This window comes from Rutidosis leptorrhynchoides, chromosome 2 (genome assembly GCF_046630445.1).
Source record: "Rutidosis leptorrhynchoides isolate AG116_Rl617_1_P2 chromosome 2, CSIRO_AGI_Rlap_v1, whole genome shotgun sequence".
NCBI lineage: Eukaryota > Viridiplantae > Streptophyta > Magnoliopsida > Asterales > Asteraceae > Rutidosis > Rutidosis leptorrhynchoides.
In genome coordinates, this window is record NC_092334.1 from 431,310,787 (window position 1) to 431,332,296 (window position 21,510).

A 21,510-nucleotide genomic window follows, 5' to 3' on the forward strand; every position below is an offset into this window, starting at 1 on the left:
TGTTATGTAAAATATGAACTAACAAGTAAAATAAGTAGTTGTCTATATGTTGTGTGATGGTGGGTGACTATACAACCCACCTTCCTTCGTATTAAACAACTGCCCCTTATACCTTAGTCTATTTTCACATATAAACCCTTCTTTAACAAGAAGTAGATTAATAGATCATTGAACAAATATTAAAAAAATCACATAAGAGGAAAATTCGAGTATTACAACAATATAGATCGATTCAATGATGATCAAACAATAGTGTCTCAAATTTTGTTCATCAGGGGACACCAATCAACCATTATCCCTTGATGACAAGAATGAGCAAAAAAATGTGACATGTTAATTAACAAGTGTATTTTTGGTATTTGTATGTTTATGGCTGCTTATGTTGTTTATGCTGAGCAAATAACATCAATTAGGCAAAGAGTTAATGAAATCTGTACACTCTTGAAATGATCTTGCTACTTTTTTTTAACTTGTTGAGAGCAAACCAAGTAATGTTGTTGATTCATGATTGTTAGTATCCACCCAATGCCATGGCTTGTACATTGTAGTACTACTATTCATGATCATATCTTCTTCCATTGTATCAGGAAGCATGTTAAGATCAAGAAAACCTCGAATTTCACGAACCGGTTCATTCACTTTTTCAATTAGATTCATGCTGTTTTGTTGATTCAGTTTAGCCTCAGCAACCATGTGTGATCTCTTATGACCTCCCAAAGCTTGCCCAGATGAGAAAATTTTCAAGCAAATTGGGCATTCATGTGTGCCTAAAACTACTGTTTTCTTCAAAGAATGGGCACCAAGATTGAAACTTTTTATGGTTTGATGATTAGTAGATGAATTTGCACCATACCCATTGATCATAAGCTCATGATTTAACATGGGTTTGTTTTCGTTTGAGTTCTCGACTTCGGTTTGTGGATCAAGACTTCCCTTTAACTTCTTGTGACTTGCTTTATGGCCACCAAGTGTTTGATAAGAGTGAAAGCTTTTGTCACATGTGATGCACTCAAATTTTCTCTTGATTGAATCCTCAAATTTCCCAAATCCTAATTCAATTTCGTCATCCAATTCGTCGTTTTGGATCATAATCTTCTCCAATTTAGATGAACCCACTTTAGATCCATCAAAATTACCAATTTTATTGACCTTGGAACCATTAACACTTTGCTTTTTACCCTCTACTTTAATCAACTTCACAAAAGCAGAGGAATTGCAATTATCATCTGAGTCAATTTCACTACCCCATTTCCCCTCATCTTTAGAAAGCATCATCAAACACATAGCAATCTCAGTTTCTTGATCTTGCTCTATTTCAGACCCAATACTTGTTGAAGCATGATTACTATTAATTTGTTTGTCTATATTATTGTTCAATACATTCATTTCAATTGAAGATGAAGCTGTTGTGATGGTGGTTGTAACAGTAGCAGTTGTAGTAGAAGTAACTATATACCTTTTGATTCTCTTGTTTCTTGATCTTGACTTCTTGATTTGACCCGTTTTTGTACCCGAATTCTCATTATCTGAATCCTGATTCATATTGCTTTTGTTGTTGGTATGATTGTTTAAGACTTTTTCAGAATGACATTTCATATGTCCAAATAAGGCCTTCCATGATTGAAAACCTTTTCCACATTCCTTACACAGCTTATCAAGAACAACCAAACTGTTCTCTAATTGACTTGCATCTTTGACTTTTGGAGTCTTTTTGGGATCTTTCCTCAGCTCATAACCCGAATCATTCGAATTCGAAGATCCATCAATGACAACAGTGTTGTTCTTCATTGATTTTTCACAATTGTTAACAGTTAACACCTTCTTGATGATCTTTTTCTTCTTTTTCTGATGATCCTTATCATGATGATGATTATGATTATAATCAGTTGAGTTGATCACGTGAGACCTCATGTGACCTCCCAAAGATCTACCAGAGGGAAAGCTTTTATCACACAATTTACAATTATGTTTGATCAATTCTTGATCACTTTCTTGGATCAAACCCAGCATGTTCAGATCAGATTAAAGTCAAACTAATGCAAAAACAGAGTTTGATGAATCAAGAAACCAGAATTGAAGATCAAGATTGAAAATTAATGGATACCCAAATCAAGAAACGAGATTTAAAGCTTAAATCACGAAACTTTAAGTGAAAACTGAAGAACCCATTTCAGATTTCATTCAAGAACAAGATGTAATAATGGCACTAGTAGTTTTAGTTAGTTGAGATTTGAAGTAAAGAAAAGGATTGTTGATGAACAACAGAAGAAGCAAAGAAAAAGCAACTAACTTTATCCCTCTTTCTAAAATTTGGAGTGATTCTAACTTCTATAAGTATAGAGACAGGGAGACTATATATGTATGGAGGTTACAAGTTGAAGAAATCCATGCATGGAAGCAAGTAAAGCAAGGATATAGATGGCAGCACGTGTACTCAACTGAGAATCCTACGCTATTAGTTCTAATTCAACGGTCGAGATTAATCCACATTGATCATTTTATTACTATATGTGAGAAACAAGATCCTTCTCAACTATTGATACCAACTGCCACTTAACTATTCTTTACTTTGTCTTGCTGGCTAAGTGAAAATTAAAGCTTGTGCTCTCTGGCAGTTATATTATGTTGTACTTTAGTTTGTGTTATTAATCCTCAATTTTAATACTTTTACATGGGCCAGTTTAGTAGGCTCCGAACGAAAATTAAAATGAACTCTCATACACGTTTAATTTTTTGGTATATATAAAAAGATAATACTAAAATTTTCCTAATTTTTTTTACTTACAATGTATTTAACAATTTAAAATCATAGTATTACAACTTTAATTGACAAGTTTTTATATAATTCAATTAACTATATATATATATATATATATATATATATATATATATATATATATATATATATATATATATATATATATATATATATATATATGTTGTAAATTTAGTAGTTAAATATGGATGGTAATTAGTCAGATATGGATAGTAAAATTTGTACTATATATATGTGCGTAATGTAAGTTACAAAAACACACATATACATTAAATACATCACACCTCTCTTCAACCTCTTTCTCTCATATATCTTCTACAACACATCTCTCTTTTATTGGTTCTTTCAATTTGAATATATTGAACCAGGCCACTAAAGGTAGTTATAAGCCTACTGAAATATAACATGTTATCAGCACGAAGTGCTCCGTATAATCAAGGTTTATCTAAGCAAGCACACGTCACTAATCAAGGTAAGAAATTATCTAACTTTTATTAACTTCACTAACATTTATATTTATGTTATTTAAGTTATATATGGTCGGTTATACCGCCTGAATTATATTTTCTGTAATCTAACTTTTATTAATTTCACTAACATTTATATTTATGTTATTTAAGTTATATATGGTCGGTTATACCGCCTGAATTATATTTCTGTAATCTAACTTTCATTAACTTCACTAACATTTATATTTATGTTATTTAAGTTATATATGGTCGGTTATACCGCCTGAATTATATTTTCTGTAATCTAACTCTTATTAACTTCACTAACATTTATATTTATGTTAATAAGACCTCATGATTGTACGCAACACGTCATTTGACAACACGGTACTTTATGTACGCAACACGTCATTTGACAACACGGTACCATGGGTCGAGATTAATTCCGATCAATATGAATACGATGGGGTCTTTATATGTTATATAACATTTATGATTACTTATGCAATTAATCATTATTTATTTCATGCATAATAATGTTTATTCTTAAAAGTAAATCTTAAAAGTTAAAATAAGAAAAAATAGTTTGTATTTTTATTAAAAGTAAATCTTAAAAGTTAAAATAAGAAAAAGTAGTTTGTATTTTTATTAAAAGTAAATCTTAAAAGTTAAAATAAGAAAAAGTAGTTTGTATTTTTATTAAAAGTAAATCTTAAAAGTTAAAATAAGAAAAAGTAGTTTGTATTTTTATTAAAAGTAAATCTTAAAAGTTAAAATAAGAAAAAGTAGTTTGTATTTTTATTAAAAGTAAATCTTAAAAGTTAAAATAAGAAAAGTAGTTTGTATTTTTATTAAAAGTAAATCTTAAAAGTTAAAATAAGAAAAGTAGTTTGTATTTTTATTAAAAGTAAATCTTAAAAGTTAAAATAAGAAAAAGTAGTTTGTATTTTTATTAAAAGTAAATCTTAAAAGTTAAAATAAGAAAAAAAATCTTATCCTTTATATTACTCATACGCGTTTTGATATAGTGACTTTATTCGTTAACGTCAACTAACGACGTTACAACGGTCATATATACATAACGGTTGTTAACGTCAACTGACGACGTTACAACAACTATATTTTTCAAATATAAAATAAGCATCTCCGTTTTCACATTTTCACAAATCAATCTTCATTTTTCAGATTACTACTCTCAAAAAGTTTTTGTAAAAATGATTCACACAAGGATGATTTTTCCTATTGTATTGGTCATATTAACTATCATCATTGTTGCTAATATACCACCGGGTGAACCTATATTCTATCCCGCCCTTGTGGTTTTATTATTTGTAATCATACCATTATTCTGTTGTTTGATACTTATGAATTTAAAATGATTCTAATTTCATTTTATTATTTGTCTATGAATAGAAGTTGATTATGATTATGATTTATGTTATTCATCTTTTTGATAATAGAAAATGTCGAATTTGAAAAGGCTTAAATTTGCTCATTTAGAGTGGGAACAACTACTTAACATGGGTTATGAATGTAGAAAAACATCTCGAATCAAACGGTATTTTAGAAACCCTGAATGAAAATAACAATTATTTCGAATAAGAGAAAGCAATAGTAAGTATTTTTCTTAGCAAACATATTGACGAGTCCTTAGAATCTACATATTATATGATCGAAAATCCAAGTGTATTATAGAAAATACTCAAAGATAGATACGATATTAATTATCAAAAAAAAAAAATTAATAATAATAATAACGGTGATCCATGAAAGAATAAAATTAAAGATATTAGTAGACGCTCTTATAAGAATTCCGGAGATTCTTATTAATGATCTGGTAACGTGGATCATCAGTCTAGTATTTCTTGAATACATGAACATCTTGTTTAGCTCTACAAATAAGTCCCAAAAGAAAAGAAAACGAGAGTGAATCTGTTGACAAATCTTGATTAAATTAACCCTGAGCTACCTTGAGACTTGAATGGTTTGAATTTTCTAAGATGCCTAGTTTTTTTATGTATCACTCATAAATAAATGGTTTTAGACCATAACGCATATGTTTTATTAAGTGTTATCTTTTATGTACTTCAGATTATAACTTGTTTGCAGGTAATATAATTTGATTATCTTGCTGAAATATAACTCATTATTTGCTTATCTTATTTGAAGTTTTAGTATGAATCCTGCAGAAATACAACATCAATTAAATGGTAAAGACTTATGTATTGCAGATAGTAGTAACATACACACTATGATCAAATCTAAGAAATATTTCATTGATTTAAATCAAATGAAGGAATTATAAATACTATATCAGCTCTTGCAAACTTGATATAAGAAACGAAAAAGGCAAAATTTCATATTACCAAATGGTACGAATTTTTTGGTAAACAATGTCTTGTTTTCTCCCAAATCAAAGAGAAATTTGTTAAGTTTCTCTGACATATATCATAATGGATATGATTATCAGTCAATGATAATCGAAAATTAGAAATATCTATGTAGCACCGAAAAGCGCATAGGATTAAAAGCGCATATGATAAAAAGCGCATATGATGAAAAGCGCATCGCATATAATTAAAAGCGCATATAATGAAAAGTGCATATGACGAAAAGCGCAGCACATATGATTAAAAGCGCATATGGTGAAAATGATATATGATGAAAAGCACATATGGTGATTAATGAAAATCACATATGGTGATTAATGAAAAGCACATATAGTGATTAATGAAAAGCACATATAGTGATTAACGAAAAACACATATGGTGATTAATGAAAATCACATATGGCGATTAATGAAAAGCACATTGAGAAATAATCACCAATGTTTCTTGAAAGAATTCAAGGGTATATATATGGACCTATTCATCCATCATGTGGACCATTTTTCTAATAGACGCATCTAACGCATGGTCTCATGTTTGTGTGTTATCAAGCCATAATATGGCATTTGCAAAGTTTCTTGCACAAATTATTAAATTAAGAACACATTATTCTGATTACACCATTAAAAGGATGAGACTTGATAATGCTGGTGAGTTAACATCTCAAGCTTTTAATGATTATTATATGTCTACAAGGATTGTTGTTGAACATCCAGTTGCTCATGTGCATACACAAAATTGATTTAGCTGAATCAATAGATAAACGCTTACAACTAATAACTAGACAATTAGAAATGAGTACAAAACTCTCAATATTTATATGGGGACATGTAAATTTACATGATGTGACATTAATTCGCATTAAATCAAGTGCAAGTTATAAATATTCTCCATTACCAACTTAATTTTGGTGGAGACCAAATATTTTCCATCTTAGAACATTTGGTTGTGCAGTGTATTTTTAATTGAACAACCACAACAAATGGTTCCTCAAAGAAGGATTGAAATATATGTTAGATATGAAACATCTTCAATCATAAGATATATTGAACCCATGACGGGTGATGTTTTTACAGCAAGTTTTGTCGATTGTCACTTTAATGAAACATTGTTCCCTATATTAGGGGGAGAAATGAAATATAAATAAAATGATGTTTCATGGTGTGAACATCAATTAAGGAATATTGATCATCGCACAAAAGAATGCGAAAAGAAAGTTCAAATATAATGCATATGCAAGAACTTGCAAATTAATTACTTTATGCATTTAAAGATACAAAAAATAAGTGACTAAATCATATATACCAGCAGTAAATGCTTCAGCTAGAATTGAAATTACAAAAGCTGGCAATAATGTCACTCATGAGTCTTTGCTACGGCAGAAACGTGGGAGACCAATTGGTTCCAAAGATAAAAATCCTCGAAAAAGAAAATCAGCTGATAATGAGGTAAAAGAAAGTGTTCAACAAGAACCACAAATCAATACTCCTTCTGCAGAGGATATTGATAAATGTAAATACATAAATTGTAATAAATTATGCAATATTATGAAACTGAAATGAAATGAAAAATCTTGATGAGATATTTTCATATAATGTTACAATGACATCATGAATAAAGATGATGATCTGGAACCAAAATCTGTCATTGAATATCAAAATAGACATGATTGAACTCAACGAAAAGGAGCAATACGAGCTGAATTAGAATCGCTCAATAAAAGAAAAGTTTTTGGATCAATCGTTATCACTTTTAAAGATGTGAAACAATGGGATACAGATGAATTTCTATCCGAAAAGAAATGTGCAAATGAAGTTACAAGGCAAAACTATACTTGTAACTCAAGATTTCCCACAAAGACCAGAAATGAATTAGGAGAAAAACTTATCCTCCTATAATGAATATAATTACTTATTAGATACTTAATCAACCTGGTAGTTATTTAAATGCATCTCATGGATGTTGTTACTAATTATCTGTATGGATCACTTAATAGTGATATATATATATGAATATACCTGAAGAGTTAAGGTATGTGACGATCGCTCCAAATCCATATGGACGAACATGTCATTCATTGATTTCATTGCGAGGTATTTGACCTCTATGTGATACATTTTGTAACATTGTATTCGTTTGAAAAGGTATTTCATAAATGAATATATAAATTCCAGGTTTTTAACATCTGATGATTCCTACATATAGACAATCACCAATTAAATGGTTTACAATAATACATCTGTTGACAATACAGTCAAAATAAGATACATGGTAATGGTTTGGTGAATGCAAGTTTCTTGTATATAGCATGTATGACTCCAAGCACATATCTTGTATCACGTATAAGCAAACAGCGGAAGACTTCTAGAAACCTGAGAATAAACATACTTCAAGTGTCAACACAAAGGTTGGTGAGTTCATAGTTTTAATATTACACATAATCCGTATATCAATGTGGATTACAAAAGTTCAGTTGTTTTATTCAAAACGTTTATCAATAGGTTTTACATAAAAGGTGGATCGCAAGATTTCAGTTGTTTCATTCGAAACGTTTATCAATCGGTTCTACAAAATTGAGCACCCTGGTAACTAAACTTTAATGTTTATATAATTTGTACCCTTTGTATAATCATCTTAATAATACACGCAAACCAACGTGTATGCTTCTCAAATAGCATACGTCCGTTAAAAGGCTAGCGCTCTAGCTCGGACGGGGATATCAAGCCCTATGGATCCATATACTACTACTCGCGCCCACCAGTTCTTATAACTGGCAGTTAACAGTTACCAAAGCTAAGGGATTTTCGGTTCAAACTCAGTGTAGAATTTAGTATGTACTTGTATCCATTGTGTTTAAAATAAAGTGCATGTATTCTCAGCCCAAAAATATAGATTGCAAAAGCAATTAAAAAGGGAGCAAATGAAACTCACGCATATAAATATTGTATATCGATTAATAAAGCATTTGCATGTATTCTCAGCCCAAAAATGTAGAGAGTAAAAGGGATCTTATGAAACTCACACAAAATCAGTTTTAGTATTTGTATCCATTTAGTAAAACAGTTTATAAAACTGCGCATGTATTCTCAGCCCAAAAATATAATTTGAAAAAGGGATCATATGAAACTCACGCATATAAATATTGTATATCGGTTAATAAAGCATTTGCATGTATTCTCATCCCAAAAATGTAGAGAGTAAAAGGGATCTTATGAAACTCACGCATATAAATATTGTATATCGGTTAATAAAGCATTTGCATGTATTCTCATCCCAAAAATGTAGAGAGTAAAAGGGATCTTATGAAACTCACGCATATAAATATTGTATATCGGTTAATAAAGCATTTGCATGTATTCTCATCCCAAAAATGTAGAGAGTAAAAGGGATCTTATGAAACTCACAGTTTAATATTGATATACAATATTGCAGGAAAGCACGTAGACGCATCGGAGATGATAAACACGAGGTTTGATTCACAAAAATACCCCCGAACATTACCCATAATTTCCTTGGCAATAACTCATATTTTCCTTGGCTCTTTCCCGCTTGAAAACATATTTTGAAAATTACTTGGACAGCACTCCGTCGTAATATTTTTTGTACATTATTATTTTTGTATCGCAAAAATAATAACACTAATAATAATAAAAAATAATAAGATTAATAATAATCTTATTAATAATAATAATAATAATAATAATAATAATAATAATAATAATAATAATAAATAATAATAAATAATATTACGGAGTATATATATATTTGTGTATGTGTGTGATTTAAATCGAGCGAAAACACTGAAATTTATAGATGTGGCCTGAAATCTGGAGTCATGCGACTCGCATGGAAATGGCCTTCTGGCCATGCGACTCGCATGAGGACCAGGGACAGCTCACATTGTTTTGGCTCCTAGCTTGTCGACATAATTAAATATTAATATAATATATATAATTTAAATAATTAATTATATATTATATTAAATTCACGTGCATAGTTGACTTGAAATTTTTGTTCCGATAAGTCGTACGTCATCACTCGACTTATGTCCCGGTTCTGGTTTTTCGAATGTCCTTTCGTACGCTGAGAAAACTTGCATTTTACGTTTCGTGACACGTACCTTTGTCAAGATATAGCCTTAAGTTATCCATAAACTATACCACTCATAGTATATCTTAAACTTTCGAGTATTTTGGTCATTTACTTCTATAAATCATCGTCTCGTTATTTGTTAAAAATACATTTTAAAATAGTGTTTTACTGTAGCAAAGTCAAATTTTACTGTAGCAATTCACTGTAGCAAAGTCAATTTCACTGTAGCAAATAGTGATTTTCGAAAACACTGTAGCATTTTGAGTAATGTGGCAATTTGAAAACACTGTAGCAAATTAGTGTTTAACTGGTTCATCTTAAACGCTTTAGTTAACTTATCTAAATATCAATTGAATCAATAAACGAATGTTACTATCGTTTATTATATATATGTATATATCTTTTTAATATACATAAATCATTTTTTAAATACACATTGGACGTTATTTATAAATAAATTTTAATAATAAATATTTCAACTTATCATATACATTCAAATAGATATTTAAACCAATAAGTTTAATGTACGGTATCAAACAATTAATACATTGTTACCTTTTCATGTTATAGTATATATGTATCTTTTTACATATAATTGTTCGCGAATCGTCGAAAACAACCGAAGGTATTTAAATATATAAAAGTAATTCAAAAATTTTGAGATTCAGTTTTACAGACTTTGCTTATCGTGTCGGAAATGTTAATCATACAAAGATTAAGTTTAAATTTAGTCGAAATTTCTGGGTCATCACAAGGTATCATAAGCATCTAATGCAAAACTCAAGGGAATATATTCCATTAAATCACAAAGATTTCTAAATGGGTTTATACAATCGGGACGTATGTGGTATAATCGATTAAACTACTACTTGATAAGAAAAGGGTATACATATAAACTTATTTGCACGTGTGTTTTATAAAAACAATGTTCGGATATGTGATCATAGCTGTTTATATCAATTATCTTAAATAAAGAAATCTATGAAGCCATTCAACTTCTAAAGAAAGATTTTAAAATAAAAAAAAATCAAGTATTACGTTGATTTACATATTGAGCATATAAATAATGACTTACTTATACATCAAACAACTTATACCGAAAAGATTTTAAAATATTTTAATATGGACAAGACAAAAACCATTAAATACTCATATGGTTGTTAGATCTTAATATTGATACTAATCCATTTCATCCTCTAGAAGATCATGAAGATCTTCTTGGTTCAGAAGTTCCATATTTTAGTGCAATTGGGGCTCTTATGTATCTTACAAATTATACAAGATCTGAAATTTCTTTTGCAGTTAATTTGTTGACAAGGTTCAGCTCAGCCCCTACCAAAAGACATTGGAATGGGATCAAACAAATAGTTTGATACCTTCGGGGAACTACTGATTTATAATTATTTTATTCTAACAACTCGAAACAAGATTTGTTTGGTTATACAGATGCAGATTATTTATCTGATCTACATAAAGCTAAATCTCAAACTGGATATGTATTCCTAAATGGAGGCACCGCAATATCATGACGTTCTCAAAACAAACACTTGTTGCAACATCATCAAATCATGCCGAAGTGATTGCATTACATAAAGCTACTCGGGAATGATTTTAGTTAAGATCAATGATACAAAACATTATTGATTCTTGTGGACTAGAACGCTATAAAAGCCCAACAACTATCTATGAAGATAATACAGCTTACATAGTACAAATGAAAGAAGAGTATCAAAAATGACAGAACAAAACATAAATGCTGACGAGGCGCTAAAGCTATAAACGGTCTTAACGGTCATAAGTTTGATGGAAAAGAATGATATATTGGTAAGGCTCAGAAAAAGACTGAAAGAGAATAGGAATTGAAACAACGGTTTGAGCAAACCATGAAGGAGACTGTAGACAAATCACAAGGGTCAAACTTGTACATAAAAGATTTAGATGATACAGTTTCAGATGAAAACCTCAGATTCTTCTCATATACTCAAGATCTCGTAAAAGACAACCAGATTAAAATGAGATACGTTCAATCAACAACTCTGCTGATCTTTATACCAAAGCACTGTCAATCGCTGTTTTCAAAACATACGTTCACAATATTGGCATGAGGCAAGTTCAAAAGATGTGACGGCTCAGCGTTGTCTACTTGAGGGGGAGTCAACTCTATGCTGCACTCTTTTCCCCTTAGCTAAAGTTTTATCCCACTGGGTTTTCTTTAGCAAGGTTTTTAACGAGGCAGTATTAATTGCTCTTTAAAAAAAAATTACCATCCAAGGGGGAGTGTTGTAAATTTAGTAGTTAAATATGGATGGTAATTAGTCAAATATGGATAGTAAAATTTGTACTATATATATGTGCGTAATGTAAGTTACAAAAACACACATATACATTAAATACATCACACCTCTCTTCAACCTCTTTCTCTCCTATATCTTCTACAACACATCTCTCTTTTATTGGTTCTTTCAATTTGAATATATTGAACCAGGCCACTAAAGGTAGTTATAAGCCTACTGAAATATAACAATATTCAAATTGTGGGTCCTTTTAAATTTTTTGGCCATGGTTGGTTTCTCATCTTGCCCCTAACCAAAGACGCCAGTGTACTTTTATATATCCGAATCAACTACATCAACGTACTAATATAACTGCATAACTTACAAGTATTGAAATCGTTTATTGTTTCGAATAGAGTATCTTTAACTCCAGAATGATATCTTACTCTACATCATTATTATGTCATTTATAAAACTTAAAAGAAAATTGACATAAAAAAATAGTAATGATCAAACTCACCTTCTTATACACTTTATATTATATTGAACTTATCTGTAGCTTGCATTCAATTGGGCTTAGGATTTCTACTAAAAATTTCATGATTTTTCATTAAAAAATAAGTAACTAACAACTACTATAAACACTGTTGTAAACGGCGTCCGTTGCATCCGTTGCGACGCCCGTTGCGGCGTTTTGGTGACTAAACCGTTTCGACCCCGTCCCGTTTTCTTATAAGCCACTCAACGGTCAAAAGTCAGGTCAAATGCAAGAAAAATTGGGTCAACGCCGGTCAAAAGTCATAAATTCTGTTAAAATCGGTCATAAGTCGGTCAAATCAATCAAAATATACTTAGTTTAGTATTCCATTTTATATTATATTAAAGCTAATAGCAATTATAGGTTCAAACTTGTCAACCAATGTTTTTTAACTCTAAAATATGTGTAAATATATATTTATATATATGAAAGTCAACATTAGTCAACATACGTTTCGACCCCGTCTCGGCCCCGTTTTTTTCGTTGCGACGTTTTGAGGTCGCTACCGTTTCGGCCCCGTCTCGCGTCCTTTTCAACCTTGACTATAAATAAACAGATGTTTCAAAGTTGTCAATGGCCGAAATAAAAATAAACTAAAATAGTACTCCGTATATGGGTCCAAATTAAGCACACCTAAAGTTTGCCGTCAGAATGATCAGTTAACCAATAAAGGCATGACACGTAGACAGTTATTTCCAAAGTAAATGTATTTATTATGGTGGCACCAGAAAGGGCAAGTTGGTCACTCCATGATGGGACCCACCTAACTTGAAGCAGATTGTAAAGTGAAGTATCCACAAGCCTGCATACTTTGAAAGCTTTAAGCTTTATGTGCTAAAACAGCTGATATATATTGATTTTTATTGTTAACATATAAACATGTTTTTTCAACATATAATGATCACAACAACTGTTCAGGAGCATGTGAATTATGCATTTTGTGCACTTGAAGCATGTATAAACCGTTTTCTAATTAAACTAAAAATGCTATAGAAAATAATAGCAAATGATAGAAAAAACATCATTAGCATCAAGCGACTGTTGGGGTTGTTTGGTGGTGCAGTTACCCTTTAATTTGAAGCTATCACGTTTATAGAATTTTAAAAAGTAACATGCATATACCAATTATCATGTAAACCGTTTCGCTATCAGATTTGTTGTTGTTACTTTCACTTTTATAATTGGTCCTTTCGTGCATTCTGAAAGCCACGGTTTTCGTCATAGGTTAATTACTTTCTGTTAGGTTTTTATGGTTTCATTAATAGCTTCGATGATTATATAGGCAGATGAAAAATTGGCTTATATATTATCTACTTATGTTTGTACTTTGTTATAGAAAGTGTTCCGATTGTCATTCTTGTGCATCATTATTAAAGTGAAGAAAAAAATACTCCGTATGAAATAACTAATATGGACAATTTGAATAGTACCACCCACCGTTCTTAATTGATATATAGATGAATAAATTTAAATGAAAATAAATTCATTATATAAGATATATTGAATTGATATTGTAGATAGTTTAGATGATGATTTTCTAATTAATTTTGGTCCCGTCAATAAAAAGTTATGGATCCGTCTGTGTGTGTAGTAGAGGGATTTAGAACTACGCTAACAAAGTAAGGATCACATATTTGTAAAACTGATATTTATGTAAAGAAGTTATTAAGTATATTTAAGTGTACCTCACTCTACGAGTAGCCATAAATTAACTTGATGTTTATGTAGTGTACTTATATTGATCAATTTAACTACACGTGACCTTAATTTGAGGACAATATAGGGTTGATGGTGGTTGATAAAGTTCATCACTTAGAAAGCTATAAATATAACATTATTGAAAGATGAAAAAAGTGGATGACAAATTCGTCATACGGAGTATTTTTTTTTTACAAATTAACTATAAGTGAACCTTAACAGGTGATACTATATATATATATATATATATATATATATATATATATATATATATATATATATATATATATACATGCATGATTAGTTATCAAAGATGTTAATGCATATTTTGTGTGAACGTTGTTGGATGAATAGTTTACGATCATTTATAATATGTGTTGTACATCTAGATGTTTATAGATGTGTAAAACTCATCATTCGTAGAGGTATATGGGGATGAAGGCACATCCGTACGGATTAGTTAACTGATCCGTACGGATCAAAGGCTATTGTGGGCATAATGTTCAACCGTACGGATGAGTTGAATCATCCGCACGAACTTAAACACATTCGTATGGGATGTATATCAGTGACCTATAAATACGAGTCTTTGTTTTCATTAGGGGTCAAGAGTTTTGAAAGCCCTGCTAGGTTGCTATGGGGAGCTACGACGATCCCGACCTTTGAGAGGAAATTATGTTCATTCTCTCCTTGTCTGAGACGCCTCGTACAAAGCCATCATGTACAAATCGTCAACAACAGGTCCGTTACACGGTATAATACTACATGCTGTTTTAAAACGAGTTTTGCATTCATGAAAAGATAACTTCAAAAGTTTTACAAACGATAACGTGACACAAAGGTCGTTACAAATCCATTATTCAAAATAACATAAGTTGCGAATGCAAAATAAAAGTTCTATGATTGAGACATCTCTAAGTAATGCAGAGGAAGTCTAACACAGCGAGTCTGTAACAGCAAGTCTATACACCAAGACTATAACAGCAAGTCTAACAGCGGAAGCAACAACGTCTAAGCACCTGAGAAATACATGCTTAAAAAGTCAACACGAATGTTGGTGAGCTATAGTTTGTTTGTAATCAATAATGTAATGTAGGCCACGAGATTTCGTATTCAAAAAGTATCTCAAATTCGTATGATAAAGTATATGCTTATCCGTGGGCACCCGGTAACTAACTTAACGTAAAATAAATATCACTCCCTAAAAGTACACTTGACGAGTGCGTATGTTCTCGAAGTATTAAACACACGTTAAATGCTAGCGCAACTAGCCCGAGTGGGGATGTCAAACCCTATGGATCCATATCTAATATTCGCATTCACCGGTTCAAAAACCAATGATTAAACGTTACCGTGCTAAGGGGAATCTTTGTGCCGTTATATCACCCACACATATATAAAGTTTAAGTACTCGTGTCTAGTATGTAAAACATAAAAAGCGCATGTATTCTCAGTCCCAAAAATAGTTAAAGTAAAAAGGGAAGCTATAACTCACAGTGAATGTGCGGTAAAATCGATACGACAATGTAAGCAAGTAGTAAGTCGGTCCAAACAAGTAAGTTGGTCGATCCAAAAGGTCCTCAACCTAAGTCAAAGGTTACTAGGTCAGTAAATTGTCCCCAAAAGTTTAAAATTGAATAAGTTAAGCCTTAAGTATCATCATCATCATCATCATTCGTAAAAGCTAAAGTAAGTTTTCAACAAGAATAGAGATCGAAACAATAGGCTGACTTCGGACAGCTGTTACGACCTCTATACAAATAAAAAAAATGTGTGGTCAGTGGCCAAGGCTCCGTATGTGAGTCCTCTAACCGTTGTACAATTTTCAGATCCTAACTCGATGTCGTTTGACCGTGGCGACGGTTCAAGCGCGAGTAGGTCAGAATTTTCAGCACGTCGTTACAAGGGCGTAGTGATTTTCGGAAGGCTATAAATCCTAGACCGTATATCGGATTTAGGCGAGTCTTAAACGAAAAGTCATCTACTCGAACTAAAATAACTGAAAATCAATTTTCCAGAAGTCCTAGGAGTCTGATCAGACCCCAAAAAACAGAAAACATGTGCTCCGGTGGGTTTCTTGGTGCTTGATGCTCATCACGGTTCTCGTCCTTGATGCGTGTAAGCTTCAAGTGTAAAACTCTTTGATGTTTTAGCATCACTTTGACCAAGTTTCAACCATCAACACACCACTAAGAGTAAAAGCTAACATTCTACAAGTTTTGAACATCAAGGTTGTCTCATTATTGCATAAACCCAATAAAGCTTCAACCTTTGTCCTTTTGACACAAGTTTATGCATCTTCATCATATGAGATGATGAAGACTTGATATTTATCATCACAACAATCACAAAAACGTTCCAAGTAAGTGAGATCTACAATGATAACTTAGATCTCAAGTATTTAGAAACCCTAAGCTAAAAAGCTTGGATCTTTACAAGATTAATGAGACCATAAGCTAGAAAGCTAAGATCTAGTGAAAGTAATGAGACCATAAGCTAAAAAGCAAAGATCTTTAACAAAATAATGAAATCCTAAGCTAGAAAGCTTGGATCTTTAATGTTCTTGAAGATCCTTAAAGCAAAAGGCTAGATCTTCAAGTTACATGAAGATCATAAACACAAGTTTTGATCTTTTTAACAAAATAAAGGGATCATAAGCTAGAAAACTTAGATCCAACAAAGTAATGAAGATTCAAAGCTAGAAAGCTTGAATCTTTCATGTTCTTGAAGGATTCAAATCAAAGTTTGAATCTTCAAGATATAACAAGATCAAGAAGCTAAAAAGCGTGATCCTTTAATGATGATGATGATGTCGTGATGATGAAGGGAAGAAGAAGAAGAAGAAGAAGAAGAAGAAGAAGAAGAAGAAGAAGAAGAAGAAGAAGAAGAAAATTTAAAACTTACAATTTTTATAGTGAGAAAGATTAGAGAGAGAATTAAAGAGTAAGTGTGTGTAAAATGAGAATGAAATCAAGTGTGAAATGGGTGAATGAGGCTTAGTATTTATAGTGGTGGAGGTGATGCTTGTGTCTCCAAAACCGTAGCCAGGGGGGACAAGGGGAAAACTTTTTGCTTTTTGGTTAGTGGTGGTCTAAAGGTGGTGCTAGTTGTTAGGATCACATGCAACATTTGTGATTATGGTTAACAAAAATGCTTGTATGTTCCCTCTCATAAATGGATTTTTGTCTTACATTTATATGGGTCATAAACTTATTAAAATTGGGCTAATTAAATAGTCCATTAGCTAGAGTAGGGTGGGCTTGAGTCCAACAAGGTAGAAAGTCCAACAAGACTAACTAGTGAGCATAAGTAAATTACTAAGCGTAATTAAGCAACCAAAAACCCAAGTAATTGTTATTAGGAAATAACAATTAGTATTACATAGTCATAATATTCCAATTATGACAAAAGTTAAACGTGTACCAAGTACGTAGCTCGCTTTAAACGCCAAGTGACACTAACGGTCGTAAAAGCATTCGGGGATCAAGTTAAGTGATTATACACTTAATAGCACGTTGTAAGATATTAATGAAAGTAATTTAATCATGAAATAAGATCCCAGAGCATAAACTAACTCAGTACGCACATATACACAGATTCGTGAAAGTATAGAGCAAAAATATAAGTCGAAAAAGTCGGGTCGTTACATTACCCACCTGTTAAAGAAAATTTCGTCCCAAAATTTTGAGGAGGATCCAACAACGGTGCCGATTTTGAAGAAGAAGGAGCGTATCAAAGTTCTGAGATACTCGTGGGCTCAGAAGTGAGTTATTTACCTTGAAAGGTACTTGGGCGTATAAAAGTAAGAATAGGTATATGCCATTGATTAAGTCTCTTGTCCTAAGAGATCAACAAATTGATTTCGTTTCTGGTTAACATGAGTATGTCGTCTGAATATATATCCACAAAAGGAAAGATGATGTTTTTAGCCTTACAGGCATCTTCAGTAAGCGGGAGGCTTAAACTTATCTAAAACGTTGAGCGCTTATGCCGCAATACAAAGCTGACAGGTAGAATGAAAAACATGGTGATCATAACCATGCGAACTTATCCTTGGATCGAATGAAAGCACATTTCCATAATGTAACTATATCCTTTCAGTTACATGCTTAAGTTAGGGTTAACATCCATTAGAACAACATATAGTTGCAACCAACGTAGGAAGGAATATATAGAGTAACCACATCAGTGTTATAGACATTTTAAGCAGTACCTCCCAAGAGGATAACAAGATTCATAGATTCTTAAAGTATTTTTCATTACATTTCTGAAAGAAAATTGCACGAAAGGTGTGATCTTTAAACGAGAGTGAACTCTTCGAGCGAGTTGATCTGAATGTATCCTTATACTTATGGGGATGCGCAGATGAGAAGATACGTGAACCCTTGGTCATAAAGAATGATTTACTCCAAGTGAAAAGAATCTCAAAAATGATTTCTTGTACCTCAACATACTGATTCATAGAGATGATGCTTACGAGGGGGTTGCGATTAGCCGTGAAATATTGAGAGTAGAAACCACCTAGTGCCTTTCCTACAATGGGGTGATCACTGAGTGTACCTCAGAAAACTGATTTATCGGCCCGCGATTTTGCCATGTCAAACCTTAAAAGGAACATTTTATAAGGGCAAGGACTTCCAAACAAATTTTATAAAACTGCCATTCAAAGTGGCTCAAGAGTTTTTAACAAAGATCTTAATGGTAAGCTTCACCCCTAAACGGAGGACGAAAGGAAGTATGATTAATACGAAACCTTTAATAAATTCAACCAAGAAAGTTTTTGAAAAACCTTTAAACATTTGATGTGACAACATAAACAAAACGAAGTTCTTAGTAAATTTAAGAGTATGTACAACGTGTACCATTGATAACGCTAAAAACGAACATATATTTCATAGCATTATCCCTCAAGAAAGACAAGCTTTTAGTTGCAATTGTTCTATTTACAAGTAATATTCGTTTAAATAATAAAAGGTGAAGACAAAAGACAGACTCGACGAATTGAAGACACAAACGACCAAAAAGCTCAAAGGTACAAAGTACAATCAAAGAGGTTCTAATTATTGATAAGAAACGTCTCAAAATTACAAGAGTACAAGACACGAAACGCAAAGTACAAGATATTAAATTGTACGCAAGGACGTTCGAAAATCCGAAACCGGGACCAGAGTCAACTCTCAACACTCGACGCAACGGACTAAAAATTACAAGTCAACTATGCACATGAATATAATATAATATATAATTAATTCTTAAAATTAATATATATATTATATTATATTATAAAACCGTCGGCAAAAGAAAACAACCACATGTGAGCCTCCCCAGCTGGCCATGCGATCGCATGGCCTTGAAGGGCAAAGCTCATGCGATCGCATGAGGCCCTTTTTCAGCTCACAGGCCTATAAATTCGCGTGTTTGGTTCAGTGTAAAATATATATATCCATCCATCCAACTCTCTCAACGTGTATATATATATATATATATATATATATATATATATATATATATATATATATATATATATATATATATATATATTATATTATAATTATAATTTTAATTTTAATTTCCAATAATAAGGGTATGTTAGCGAATATTGTAAGGGTGTAAGTCAAAATTCTGTCCGTGTAACGCTACGCTATTTTTAATCATTGTAAGTTATGTTCAACCTTTTTAATTTAATGTCTCGTAGCTAAGTTATTATTATGCTTATTTAAAACGAAGTAATCATGAAGTTGGGCTAAAATACTAAAATTGGGTAATTGGGCTTTGTACCATAATTGGGGTTTGGACAAAAGAACGACACTTGTGGAAATTAGACTATGGGCTATTAATGGGCTTTATATTTATTTAACTAAATGATAGTTTGTTAATTTTAATATAAAGATTTACAATTGGATATACCTATAAATAACCATATACACTCGATCGGACACGATGGGCGGGATATTTATATGTACGAATAATCGTTCATTTAACCGGACACGGGAATGGATTAATAGTCTATGGAATTATTAAAACAGGGGTGAAATTATGTACAAGGACACTTGGCATAATTGATAACAAAGTATTAAAACCTTGGGTTACACGCAGTCGATATCCTGGTGTAATTATTAAACAAAGTATTAAGACCTTATTACAGTTTAAGTCCCCAATTAGTTGGAATATTTGACTTCGGGTATAAGGATAATTTGACGAGGATACTCGCACTTTATATTTTTGACTGATGGACTGTTATGGACAAAAACCAGACGGACATATTAAATAATCCAGGACAAAGGACAATTAACCCATGGGCATAAAACTAAAATCAACACGTCAAACATCATGATTATGGAAGTTTAAATAAGCATAATTTCTTTATTTTCATATTTAATTGCATTTTTAATTATCGCACTTTTATTTATTGTCATTGTATTTAATTGCACTTTTAATTTTCGTACTTTTTAATTATTGCAAGTTTATTTTATTGCAATTTTATTTATCGCAATTTCATTATCGTTATTTACTTTACGCTTTAAATTAAGTTGTATTTATTTTTAATATTTTACATTAGATTTTAACTGCGACTAAAGTTTTAAAATCGACAAACCAGTCATTAAATGGTAAAAATCCCCTTTTATAATAATAATATTACTTATATATATTTGTATTTTTATAAAATAAAACTAATATAGCGTTAAGCTTTGTTTAAAAGATTTCCCTGTGGAACGAACCGGACTTACTAAAAACTACACTACTGTACGATTAGGTACACTGCCTATAAGTGTTGTAGCAAGGTTTAAGTATATCCATTCTATAAATAAATAAATATCTTGTGTAAAATTGTATCGTATTTAATAGTATTTCGTTGTAAAATATAAGCTATTTCATATACGCCTCGCATAACGCCAAGTATTTTTGGCGCCGCTGCCGGGGACCAATTCTGCTTAAACCCCGGAAGCGCAACGCTATATAAAAAAAAATTATTTTTAGTTTACTTTTATAAAAAAAAATACGCTTTTGTAAAAAATACGTTTTAAATATACGAAAATATAAAAAGAAAAACAAAATTTATATATTTTAAGAGTTTGTTAAATATTTAAGTTTTATAAAGTTTCTTTATTTTTATTTTTAGTTTGTAAAAATATAAATTTTATTTAAATATTTTGTATTTATTTAAAACAGAAAATTTAAAACAGAAAAAAAAATTAAAAACTCTCACGGCCTGGTACTGTAGCAGCCCAGACCGTGGCCCAAAATCCAATCTCATGCGATCGCATGAGCACGAAGGCATAACTTCATGCGATCGCA

At 31.4% G+C, this 21,510-nt stretch overlaps 1 protein-coding gene across 1 annotated transcript; it reads right to left on the reverse strand.

Annotated features, from left to right (window-relative positions):
* Window positions 1-465: 465 nt before the first annotated feature.
* On the reverse strand, window positions 466-2,010 carry LOC139889218 (uncharacterized). The gene has a single exon (XM_071872182.1). It carries the CDS (start codon window positions 2,008-2,010, stop codon window positions 466-468), a length of 1,545 nt encoding a protein of 514 aa, XP_071728283.1.
* Window positions 2,011-21,510: the final 19,500 nt, after the last annotated feature.

What these genes read in the sequence shown, in the direction of transcription:
- LOC139889218 (XM_071872182.1), bottom strand. Translation starts at nt 2,010, where the DNA reads ATGCTGGGTTTGATCCAAGAAAGTGATCAAGAATTGATCAAACATAAT.